At 46.6% G+C, this 12,018-nt stretch overlaps 1 protein-coding gene across 13 annotated transcripts in view; it reads left to right on the plus strand.

Annotated features, from left to right (window-relative positions):
* Positions 1–12,018, plus strand: part of C9H1orf21 (chromosome 9 C1orf21 homolog) — a 111,396-nt gene that overhangs the window by 96,420 nt on the left and 2,958 nt on the right. For 7 of the 13 annotated variants that reach the window (XR_015274056.1, XR_015274054.1, XR_015274055.1 and 4 more), the window contains one exon: positions 7,298–8,071. The exons of 5 other annotated variants lie outside the window; for them this stretch is intronic. Coding sequence is in view for 4 of the 8 variants with exons in the window: in XM_086842728.1 (XP_086698854.1) it covers positions 7,298–7,336 (39 nt within the window). In the remaining 4 variants the exon portion in view is untranslated. Of the gene's footprint in view, positions 1–7,297; positions 8,072–12,018 lie in introns of those variants that run through there. One more of the 13 variants, XR_015274057.1, reaches the window with a different exon arrangement.

The following is a 12,018-nucleotide window of genomic DNA, read 5'->3' on the forward strand; positions in this document are numbered from 1 at the left end:
TGCTTTTCCTGGACATCATCACCTTCCATAATGTTGGGCACAGAATCTCCAGTGAAATGGACTTTCCAAAGATGTATCTTATCTGCAGACCAGACAATGCCATCAGGCTGTATTCTAATTATGAATTTTGGTTAATTTTTGTTCCCGAGGTCTGTGGCAGGGCACTAACATCCTCATTCCCCAGCTGCCACGCTGAGGTGCAGCTGACCCTGTCTCCTGTGTTTGGAGCTGTTTGGATCTGCTTTGAGATGTTCCCAGCTGATCTCCAGCGCTAACTTATCTTGGGGATAATTTATCTCCGGGATCAGGAGATTGTCGTTCAGAGGAAATCCACAGTTTATCTGTCAAAGAGACCAAGTTGCTGACAGCTGATGGGATTGGCAAGAGTTAAGGCACAGCTGAATGTGGGATTTGTATTCCCTGGGGACCTCCTGTGCCTGAGGAAATAGTCTCCATAAGAGAAGTTTTGCTGGTTTTAATTCATCTTTGCTTGCAACACATTTTTTTCCAGGTGTTGTCACAAATGCCAAAAAGATTGGAAAATCTAAGGTTTTTTGTCTGATCTGTAAAGAGCATTTTCAGTCCTTTCTTCAGGGAGATGGAGGACAGCAGTTGAACATTTAGAAGAATTGTATCATGAGCAGCTCATCAGTGGCAGCTGAAAAAGTCTGCAGAGGTGTGGGGAGTGTTGCCTGTGGCTGGTGAGGTCCCAAATGTTGTGGTGTTCCCATGGTTACTGTGGCTGTTTGATTTGTGATGGAGATGCTGCTCCTTGGGCTGTGCTGCCAAAAGTCCAGTCAGGACCAAAACACCCTCAGGTCCACTGAGATCCTGAGGGGTGCTGCGTCACCAAATCCAAGTGACTAACAGCAACTCTGACATGTGAGCATTAGGCAGGAGCAATACATGTGTGCTTGGACCTGGCACAGCCATTCCATTGACAGGGAGGGTAGCTGAAATAAAACTCCTGCAGCCAAAGTGTGAAATGTAAAGAACACGGCTGGTGTTTCGTCAGCTGCAAAAAGGAAGCATTTATGAGTCCTGGAAGTCAAAAAAAGCCTTGTTGAAACAGTCTGGAGAGTTTTTCTGAAAGTCCTGCTCCCAGTAGCACATTCCTGGCTGCCCCTACAAAGCTCTACTGCTTCCTGCAAATGTCACCCAAAGGTAAAAAACAGAATGTCATGAAGCATGGAGCTTCTGTCTACCAAAAATCATTGTCAAAACACTTTGTGTCGTTCAGAGAGGGACATCTGCTCTGTCTCTGAGTGAGTCTGTCCCTGCTTCAGGAGCTGGAGCTGAACTGGCATGTACAGAACTGCCTGTGATGGTGGTAATGCCATTCAAAAGGTTTGCTGGAAGGAAGAAATACTGGGATGAGGGCTGGGGCTGACTGAGAATGTAAAAGTCAGCCTCAAATGTAGGCTTAGATATCGGTTCTGCTGGAGTCAACCCAGTCCTTTCAGAAACACCAGAATTGGAGGTAAAAATACTCCTAAGACCTGATGAGAAGCCAGAGTTACAGGTTAGACAGGAGACTAGGAGCAGCTGGAGAGAACTGAGCAGTTGACAGCGCAAGAAGCTGTAGTTACTGTGCTACTGTAGCTGTAATTAGAATATCCTGAGCTGGCAGAGACCCACAAGGACCATGGAGTCACAGGACAGCCCCAAAAATCCTACCACATGCCTGAAAGTGTTGTCCAAACACTTTCTGACCTGTGACAGACCATGGAGAGGAGAGCAAAGGGGAAGACCAAGAACCTGTGGGCAGCATGAGACCCTGAGTGGTGGTAGAAATGTTCCCAACATCTGCAACAGCTGCAGCGAGTCTTCTTGGGGCTTCCCACTCGCTGAGGTTATTTTGAGTAGAGTCACGGGCTTTGCTTTGGGACACATAAAGCACATGTGCTCTAGAGTTCAGGGAGGGGGAAATGGAACAGAGACAGGCAGCAGGAAAGAGACAGCTCATCTCCTGTCAGCCTCATCATCATTTATTGAAAATTAGCCTGAAATCACAGAAATATATTCCAGGGGAGGATGAGCAACAGGTAATAGCAGCAATTAAGCTTGAGGAGAGGGTTCCCTGGAGTAAATTAGAACATTGTGGGTCAGGAGTACAAGTGATTTGCTTGACCTGAGAGATGAAGGCAGAAATACACAGAAATATGCATAACATATTTCTGGTTTCTCTTGGAAACCAGAGAAGGAAGTAGAGAATGATTGAACAGCCACCCTAAAGGAAACTGCTGCTGCTGGATAAATCTGCAATCTGCTGTGCCCAGCAGGGGAGAAATGGTGTCCACTGGCTGCAGCCAGGACTGGGACAATCACTGCACTCCTATGGTGGGATTAATCTAGTTTTGAACTATCAGCTCTGATTAAGAAGCCAGAAACATGTCCTGGTATCAGGCCATTTGTGTTGGTATTCAGGCAAGTAAATTAATGGCCTGGGTTCTCTCCAGTCTGATAGATCAAGGACTAATGTAGTCAGATGTTGCATTTGGATTCAGAAAGATCGGCTGCGAAACACACAGTGAAGAATTAACCTGTCTCCTAAAGTTTCTCCAGCCTTTGGTTGTTTTTCACCTCTTCCTATATCTCAAATTTATTTGGACTCTGATTTCACAGGGCTCCATGCAAATTCCATGTTACCCCCTGAAAAGAAATGGCAGCACAGGAAGGACATAGACTGGAGAGGGACTTGTCCCAAGGGCCTGGAGTACTGTTTGACAAGGGGGAATGGCTTCCCACTGCCAGAGGGCAGGGTTGGATGAGATATTGGGAAGAGATTCTTAACCTTTGAAGGTGGGGAGGCCCTGGCACAGGGTGCCCAGAGAAGTTGATGGCTGCTCCATCTCTGGAAGTGTCTAAGGCCAGCTTGGACAGGGCTTGGAGCAGCCTGGAATAGTGGAAGGTGTCCTTGCCCATGGTACGGGGTGAGACTGGGATGAGCTTTAAGGTCCCAAACCCTTCTGGGATTCCATGAATTGCATGGGGTGGCTCAGAGCAGAGTTGATCCTGGGCACAGCCCTGTGAGCTCAAGTCCATTGTATTGAAGGGGCCCTATCCCACCAGGGCTTGCATGAAATAAATAGAAATAAAAATCAAAAGCTGTAACATACGAAGTATTGACTGTGCAAAATGTACCCACTTAGTGCTTGCTAGCAAAAACATCTTGATGATGGCTGTCCTGGAAAATGGTTGGAAAAACAACTGCTGTCTCTGAATCCTACATGGAGCAGTACAATGATCTGGAGGAATCATCTCCTTGAAGAATATGTTATTACTGGAGGCTGTGGCAGAGTGTATAGGCAACTGTCTCTCTGTAGGAAAAAGGCTGAGGGGTAATGGAACAACTGACAAGCAATTCCTGGGATTATATTTGAAGATGTAACCACACAAGGGAAGCACCTCTGGCTTTGTGGTTCAAAAGGGACCATGGCAAAACGATCCTGGGCAGCTTTACCAGAGAAAACCATCACTGGTCCCATCATCATAAACTGTCTCCTCCATGGCTACAGTGGTTTGTAGAAAAATAATCACAATACAAACAAGCTCACAGACAAAAATGAGATTAAAAAATGTGAAGATGTGTTGCTGTGAGCTCTGATGAGTACCCCGAGCCTGGGACACGGTATTACCACCCATGGGGGATGTCACTGTGGGTCGGTTTGCTCTTGAGCACCAGCGCTGGTGTTGGGGTGAGTGTGTAGGGATTTCTCCACCAGTCCACTCACCTGGCCCTCGGGAGCTGGTGTGAGTATACCCAGCCCGTGGGAAGGATGCCTGGCAGCAGCTCCCTGCATCCCTCGTTAGTAACGCTGGGCCTGGAAGCGGGGAGTGGACACAAAGCAGCTCCTTGTATGGGATGGAGGGAGTGCCCTTGGGAATGGGCTGCCAACCAGCGTATGCGAGGGGACAGTGATTAGGCTGAAACTCATTAGCAAAGTGGATTGCTCTTAATGACTCCACTGATTTTTCCCTAACAAAATGAGAAACGGACAAAAATTAGCACAGTATACTATTATTTAGTGCCGCCTCCCGGTATTTTCTTCCAGTCCTTTCTGAGGGCACTGTAAACAAAACCAGCCTGATGAAAAGGGTTCCCAGCGCGGGGCGGGGGCTGCCCAGCCGGGCCCCTCGAAGGGGCCACTTTGTCCCCAGCCCCATCAGCCCACAGGAGAAAGGGCTGCTCCTGGCCCTTTCCTTCCTCTGCCTACTCCCTCTCCTCTGTTTCTCCTGCCTCCTTTTCCTCCCCTCCCACCTATTCATCCCCTTTACTTCTCTCTCTCCCCTGCCTCTTCCCTCTCCTCTCCCTCCCCTGCTTCCCCTCCATCCTTGTCCTCCTGTCCCTTCTGTTCCATCTCTGCCTGGCCCAGTCCTCCAGCACAAGGGGCCATTGAGCCAGGCAGTGTTATTTATTGGCCTGTCACCCAAACAATAGGGAAAAGGCCTTCTTCCTGCATTTTTTTCCTTTCTCTTTTTATTTCCTAAAAGGATATAATGAGCTGTGATGCATCCCCTGGAGGAGCATCAGGAGGGGAGTAGCAAGGGGAGAGATGAGCAAAACCCTGCACCTTCTGCTTTGGGTGCAGGCAGCAGGAAAAGATCATCAGGCTGCTTTTTAATTTACCTTAAATTCACTCACTCGTTTAGAAGCACTCACAGTATTCTGTGGAAATGTACAAAAGCTGACAGTTGTATTTTGAAACTGCAGAAGTGGGAGATGGGATTCCTCAGGAATTAGCTGGACTTGGAGGCACATATTAGAGTTCTCATCTTCTTCAAGTTAGTTAATTTACACTTTCAATCATTTAAACTTCTCAGAAGTCACAGAATTGGGAGGGACCCACAAGAATCATTGAGTCCAACTTCTAAGTGAATGGCTTATGCAGGGATTGAACCCACAACTTACTTAGTCCATGGGTGGGCCATACATTCCTGTTAGTAGCCACCTGCTCTGTGTCTCTGGCTCCTCTGGATGCAGGAGCCTGGGACCTGGACAGATCTTGACTGCCAGTCATGGAATCATAGAATCAGAGAATGGTTTGGTTTGGAAGAGACCTTTAAAGGCCACCTGGTCCAACCTCTGCAGTGAGCAGGGACACTTCCACTAGAGCAGTGTGGTTTCTGCAAGCTCTTAGCTGACCATTTCCAATGAGGTGTTCCCAGGCCCACCAGGGTAACTGCCCATCTCAAGCACAGCAGCCTCTCAGTGATCAAGGGATCATCTCCTCCAGCATCTGTTAAACATCCTCTGAAACAACCAATGGGTCAAAAATGGACATTTTTAAGTACTTTACTAGACTGGGGCTGAAGCTGCCTTTCCTCTACCAGAAGGGAGTGGCAGCCTCTCTGCCCAAGGAGTACCATGGGTACAACCCTTGCCTTGGACTTGTGGTGCAGCAGGGAAGGCTGTGGTGCCAGGGCATTTTATTCCTTCAGTGATCTTCCTGAGCAATGCTGACCTGGTTATTACTGACAAAAATGCACTTGGGGAGTAATGTTTAGACCAAAGCTCTGTTGGGCACCATCGGGACTCACTGCAGTCTGGGCATCACTTGACCTGGTTGGGTCATCAGAAGAATACGGATTTGTTCCCATCCCCAGCAGTGTGCAGATGGAAGTGATGTGTCTGGAAGGATCAGTCCAGCTCCTGGTAGCCTTCAGGCCTTGGTGGGAAGTGGTGTGTCTGTGCCATGGCTGGGACTTGCTCAGCACATTTGTTTGGAGCAGTTCCTTGGCATCCATTTGAGAACTGATGCACTTGGCAGCCACAGAGCAAACCCAGAAGCAAAAGAAGAGCAGGAGGAGTAGGAGTGGAAAAGTGCAGGATGGCTTTTCTTCTGTCACATTTGGGTCTGCTTGAGGCTTTAATAGCAGTGATTGCCACCAGTGGGGTGTGCTGGGGCTCCCTCTTGAGCAGGTAAATGGATGGCCTGGAAATGCCCTGAGCTCTGTCCTCAGTCGCTGCTGCTGCCTTTCACAGCTCTGAAGCATTTTGGACAAAGCCTTCGTCGCCACCAGCTCAGTGGATTTGTCCAAATGTGGTCCCTGGCCTGAAGAAAACTGACAGATTTGTGCTTCACTGCAAAGAATTTCAGTGTTCTTCTTTTTGAGTCAGATCTTTTAGTTGATCTAAAAAAATCTAAATTTTTTTCCTTTCTTTCTGGGTCAGTGATTGCTGAGTCAGAATTTGGGCTGATGAGTCTCTTGGGGGTTATTTCAATGTACTTGGAAAATCCTTCTGCTCTCAGTGCTGGGCCACAGGGAGTTGTCAGAGCACTGCACATTCCTGGGTCTGGGCTCCAGCAAAGCCAGCTCTGCTGTCCCACCATCAGCACTGGGACTGCAGAGACATTTTGGAGCCTTTGTTCTTTGTTCCTGGTGTGCAGCCCAGCTGTGTGTCCCAAATAAACTGATCTCTGTCAAGAAACATGTCTCCCTTTTTTTTTTCCTTGTCTTTCCAGTTCTCCTTCTCCAGATGCCCCAGGTGATACATCCAGCACACAGGAACAATGGGAAATAGTCCAGAGGTTGAGATTTTGGGTCCTGCATTTGAGGCAATTGTTTGATGCAAGATACCCTGGGTGGCTTGTACTGAACAGCTCAGCTCCAGCTGGTTTTGTGCAGGGAAACAAGGACAGTGGCTCCCAGCAGGTTCTTTTTTGATTCTCTGCAGGAACTGGGTAGTGAGGGATGGGATGTGCCTTCTCCAGACCATCCCAAGGGGAATCCCCAGAGAGATGCTGCTCCACACCCATGTTTGAGATGGGATAGATGGCATAACATGACTGGTCTGATAAGAAATGTATGTTTTGGGAAGCTTAGGCTGAATCCCCTGTAGTACAAGCATAATTTCAATACGAATGGTATCTTTTGCTCTGGGGCTAAATTTTCGTTGAGATTATCAGATGAGGGATTCCTGTTCACAGCAGCTGCCTTGTGTTGCTCATAGGATTATGTGCTTTGTTGCTTTTGCTTCAGAGATTATCCTTTCACAACAAATCTCCAGGCTGTGTCTAAGGTGGATCTTTACATAAAGCAGGTTTGTGAATCAGTTTGTTGGACCCCCCTCCCTGGAATTCAGTTTATGGGGGATGATACTTATCAGATTAATAGTGACAGAAAGGGAAGTGTGTTCTATCCTGGTTTCCTGCAAATTCCTTGTGTCTAACATTTCTATCCAGCTCTGAACTTCAACCCCCCAAGTTTAGAGAACTGCTCTCAGTAAGTGTTCTCTGGATTTATTCCTGTATGCTGTTTCTGTGTACCAACTGCCTGGCCTTTGTCCCTGCAGGGTCGTGACTACTGTTCAGAGGAGGAGGATGTCACATAGTGCCAGCTCTACACTCACCCCAGGAGCACCTCCAGTGTAAATAGATCCAACCCAGCCTTCTGGATACAACCTATGGGACGTCTGCTCAAGTGAACAGCACTCCTTAACAGAAGAAGACCATTTCCACATTATATGCTCCATTCAGTTACAGTGTTTCCTAATGAACACATGAGGAATATTGCTAAGAACTCTTAAGGAACTGTTTCTGTTGCTGCTAGTTAAAACTTGTTGCAACTTCTCACTTTTTTTCTGTGTCCAGATATGCAGCAAATCCTTAAAAGTTAATCCAAAAGACGTTGTTGATTTTATTGAGGCTTCTGGCCTGTTTTCTATCAGATGAGGTAGTGTTATACCAAGCTTCCATAAGTGAACATCCAAGCATCTAAGAAACACCCCAGAGCTGTGTGTCCGTCCATGTTGGGGCCGGAGTGCTTGTTAGTGCTGGTGATTCCAAGCTTTGGAGATGGGATGTTTTTGCCATGGCAGGCATTGTTTCTTAGCTGAGAAGAAGCTGAGAAACTATTATCCATTAAAAGCATGTTATCACTGAAATACTGGAAGTGATACAGGAGCAGGGACTTGTTTTTTAAGATGAAAAAAGTTTCATTGAAAAGGTATCTTGATCAAGGACTAAGCTTGCAGTATTGGCTTTGCTGAGCACGAATGGGAGTGTGATCACAATCATTTTGAATCTCTTTTTTTCTAAGAAAATAAACATTTTACTGTTTTTATGTATTCTTGTCTTTTACCATTCCTACAACACGATGTTTTAAGAGTCTGGGGACAAGGAAGACCAAACCTCTCCTCTGCCTTGATGTATCCTGTGGATCTGATCTCTTAAAGCAGCTCTGTGCCAACTGGGGGGATGTGTTGTGTGTCCTGTAGAGTTTATTTTTCCATATTAAATGGAGAGGATATTACCTTCTCAAAAGCAGATGTAATATTTTTAACAAATGCTGTAATGAGTTAAAAAAAAAAAAAAAAAAAAAGGAAAAAATACACCTTTTGTATTTATTATTTCAAAGAAGATTGTTACCTGTGCTGATATTTCTTACAGCTTTGATGCCATATGAGGACACGGTTTGCACTGCTTCCAGTGGAGAAGCTTTGTCAGTGTAGTTTGCTGTCACTGTGTTGATTTCATTTGTGGGATGGGTGTGGACCACATTGAGGGTGCATTAACATCCCTTAGGATGTTACTTGATACTTGAGGGGGCACTCAGCTCAAATATTGTCCATTTTTCACTGGGATTTCTGAAAGTCAGATCCCTCTAAAGGATCTGAGTCCCTTCAAGATCACCTGTGACCTCTGCAAATCTCTTAAGTTATTGCTGAATTTCTTAACTAAAGTGGTTTCCCTGAATGTTCACTCTGAGTGAGACTGGACAGTCCACATCTGAAGATTTTGTTCTACATCAGTACTATGCTGTACCTGGAATATCTCCAGAAACCCCCATCTCCCTCCTGCTGCCATCCCTGCACTGAATTTACCTTTGGCTTTTGGGCAGGGGATGAGCAGTGGGGGACAGACGTGGGAGTTGCTCCCATTCCTAAAGGGCTGGCTGTGAGCCCATCCAGCAGCAGGAGCAGCTGTGAGGCTGCAAATCAACCTGTTTCCTAAAGGTAGAAACTGTTTCTGAGCTCTGCAGGCTCCCCAGGCCCCATGGCAGCCTCAGTCTTAGCCCATTGTTGTATTCTAGGTTGCTGTATTCCAGGATTCAGACAACCAGGATTCAGACAAGCTTCAACCTCTTCCTTTAATAAAAGCTCAGTGTCAGGGTCCTCTGTGGCATATTCACTTTTATCCTATTAATGGTCAAAAACCACCAACCAGCTCTGATTTCCGTAAATCCTTGCTCATTTGAGCAGCTGCATTGGCCTGGCAGCCCCTCACAAGTATCCTGATCTCCCTGGAGACAAAGTTTCTCTGCCTTCCTCCCATCACATTGCTGTTTCTGGGGCTGTGGCATCTCACAGTGCTACAGAGCCATTGGGTTCAGTGATGAATGCTTCATGGTGATGTCTCTCTCCTCCTGGATATGATTTTTTTCATAATTTATGCCAGCTCTTGAGCAGGTGACTACACTTGGGAGAGTCAAGAGACTGTGCATTTTAATTACTTAAAACACTTCAATTAGTAAAGAGTCCTGGGGCTTGGTCCCACAAACCCTTTTCTGCAAAGCACTTTGGAAAGCATTCACAGTAGTGCAGGAGTGATGGGGGTTGGATCTGTTCTTTTGAAACATTTCCTCGTCCAGGTGCTGAACATCTTGTGTGTAAATTTTCTCACATAAACACTGTGTTAGACACATCATGATCTTTCTTTCAGTCACCTCGTAGTTTTAATAATTATTTTATTTAATATTTTCCATGCTGCTGCTGCTGGCATGGGAGACCTGCACTTCGATGGACATCTTGTGAGAGAGGAAAAGCAATTCCCATTGTAAATACCTGTGCTTGTATTCCAACCAGCAGCAGGTGCTTTAGACTTCTGGATGAATTACAGCCTCCCCGCTGTAGATGGCAATATTTTTGAAGGCCTGGGTAGGCTGTTGTGCTGCTGGCTAGGAGGCACCAGGGTGGGCACAAGGTTTGGAACCTGCTATAATTCTTCCACCTGTGCAAAACCCTGGTAGATTTTGTTAGAAGTCTAAATATATGTGGCCACTGAAGGTCTGTAATAATATAAGCAGATTACTGTGGCTGAAAATGCATCTCGCCTTGGAGCTCTACCTCCCAATTGCTTTGCTCTGCTCAAATATGTTCAATGATGTGGAAAGGAAGCTGGGAAGAGAAGGATCCTATCTGGATCCCTATGCTGTGCTTAGCTGTAAATGGGATTTCAAGGTTCCTCTCAAAGATCTGAGCCCTAAACTTATCTTTAGGAGGCTGATGCAGTATTTCCTGAGCTCCACATTATTTTCAGGGATCTTGGAGAAAATTGTGGGGAAGGGGTTTTGCATTCAACCTTCTTCCCTTGAGGTGCTTTCTCCTTTGTCCAGAGCGCTTTGAGTGGTGCTGGTTTTCCTCCTTTGAGCCTGCCCCAAGCATTGGGAGGGGAACTGAGGAGCTGCTGCTCACCCCAGGCCCAGCCTTGGGCCATGCCTCTTGTTTAATTACTGGGAGCTCCACTTCAGCTGTGCCCCCTCCCAGCCCCTTCCACCCTCCAATTAACGTTAATTTCTTCCTTTGCATTCAGTTAGAAGTTTGGTTCTTTTGAATTAGTTCTCCCTGCCACGATCCAGCAGAGCCATCTCTGTGTCCTCCCCTGCCACAAGCCCTTTGTGGCCAGGATGGGTCACATAGCTCCAGGCTGAGTCACTGCACCTCTCAATGCCCTTGTAAACAGCAGGAGCAGCAGTGCATTAACAAGAGGTGAAATCTTCATCCCAGGAATGCCCTCATCCTATTGTTCCTGTTTGCATTCGGGTGGGCTCTGACCTCAGCATCTGGATGGCACTCAGTGCTGCCACGGCTGTAGGGGAGAGATCAGCAGCATCCCAGGATTTTTTGCAGTGTGCCTCTTTCTTGCTGTAAGAACACCCAGGTTGACGACTGGCCCCAGAGTACAACAGGTATTTAAACTCTGGATGGTGAGACAGGAGCGAAGGGGTCGATGAAGCACCAGGGAGACATGTTTGAACTCGGTAGACACTGCTGTGTCATCACACAAGAATCTGCCTGGAGATAAACATTCTGTTCTCAGCTATTTTGGTTTTCCCAGGTCTGTAAAACAGTAATTTGTCACTTTCATTTTGGAGTTAGCAATGACTCAACTCCAGATCAGCCTGGTTGACACACTAGTGATGTGTGTGTCTGTCAAAGAGCAAATGTCATATGGGCTTTGCACAAAAAGGGTGGTGTCCTGTTCCACCATGGTGGTGAGGTCCTGGCATTGGGTGCCCAGAGAAGCTCTGGCTGTCCCATCCCTGTAAGTGTCCAAGGCCAGGCTGGACTGGGTTTGGAGTAACCTGGGATAGTGGAAGGTGTCCCTGCCCATGGCAGGAGGCAACCTTGTTCCAAGTTGCCCATGGAACAAGATGATTTTTAAGGTCCCTTCCAGTCCAAACCATTCTGGAATTCCATGACTATAAGACCAGTGCCCTGACTCAGGTCCTTTGTAGGGTGTTGGGGAGTCGGAGCTATGCTCATACTGAGCTGTGCTTCCCTATGCTTTACCTGTCTGGGGTAGCCCCAGTCCAGGGGGGAAATAACAGCATTGCACTCTGGAAAATCAAAAGTTTTGCTCTTAGCCAAGGTCATTGTGTGGTACAAGCAATTTTTAAGGTGTTCAGTGAGGAAGCACAGATTAATGGCACTTCTGCCAGTGTGGCTTTATGGAAGATGCTTTTTGGAGAACTGAACTTTGGATCCTGGTACTGCTGGGCAACTCTCCTTTTTCAGGCTGAAATCTCTCTCTGGCAATTTAATTCTGTAGGTGTTTGGGGAAGAGGATACAAGAAATGCAAGGATGGCTTTGGAAGGGCACCATATTTACTTTGTTTTTGGGGAGATCCGACATCCAAAAAGTTAAGCACTGAGTGAAATTGCTATTATTGTTACTGTACTATTGTGGCAAAGGGAAAGAAGCCCCAGCTCAGGGTACTGCAAGATGGGAAAATTGATATAACTCAAAGATGTTAGTGTCTTTGCCTTATAAAAAAATCGTATTATTTTCTTTC

The sequence above is a fragment of the Cyanistes caeruleus genome, chromosome 9 (assembly GCF_971803275.1).
Source record: "Cyanistes caeruleus chromosome 9, bCyaCae1.hap1.1, whole genome shotgun sequence".
In the NCBI taxonomy this organism is placed as follows: domain Eukaryota; kingdom Metazoa; phylum Chordata; class Aves; order Passeriformes; family Paridae; genus Cyanistes; species Cyanistes caeruleus.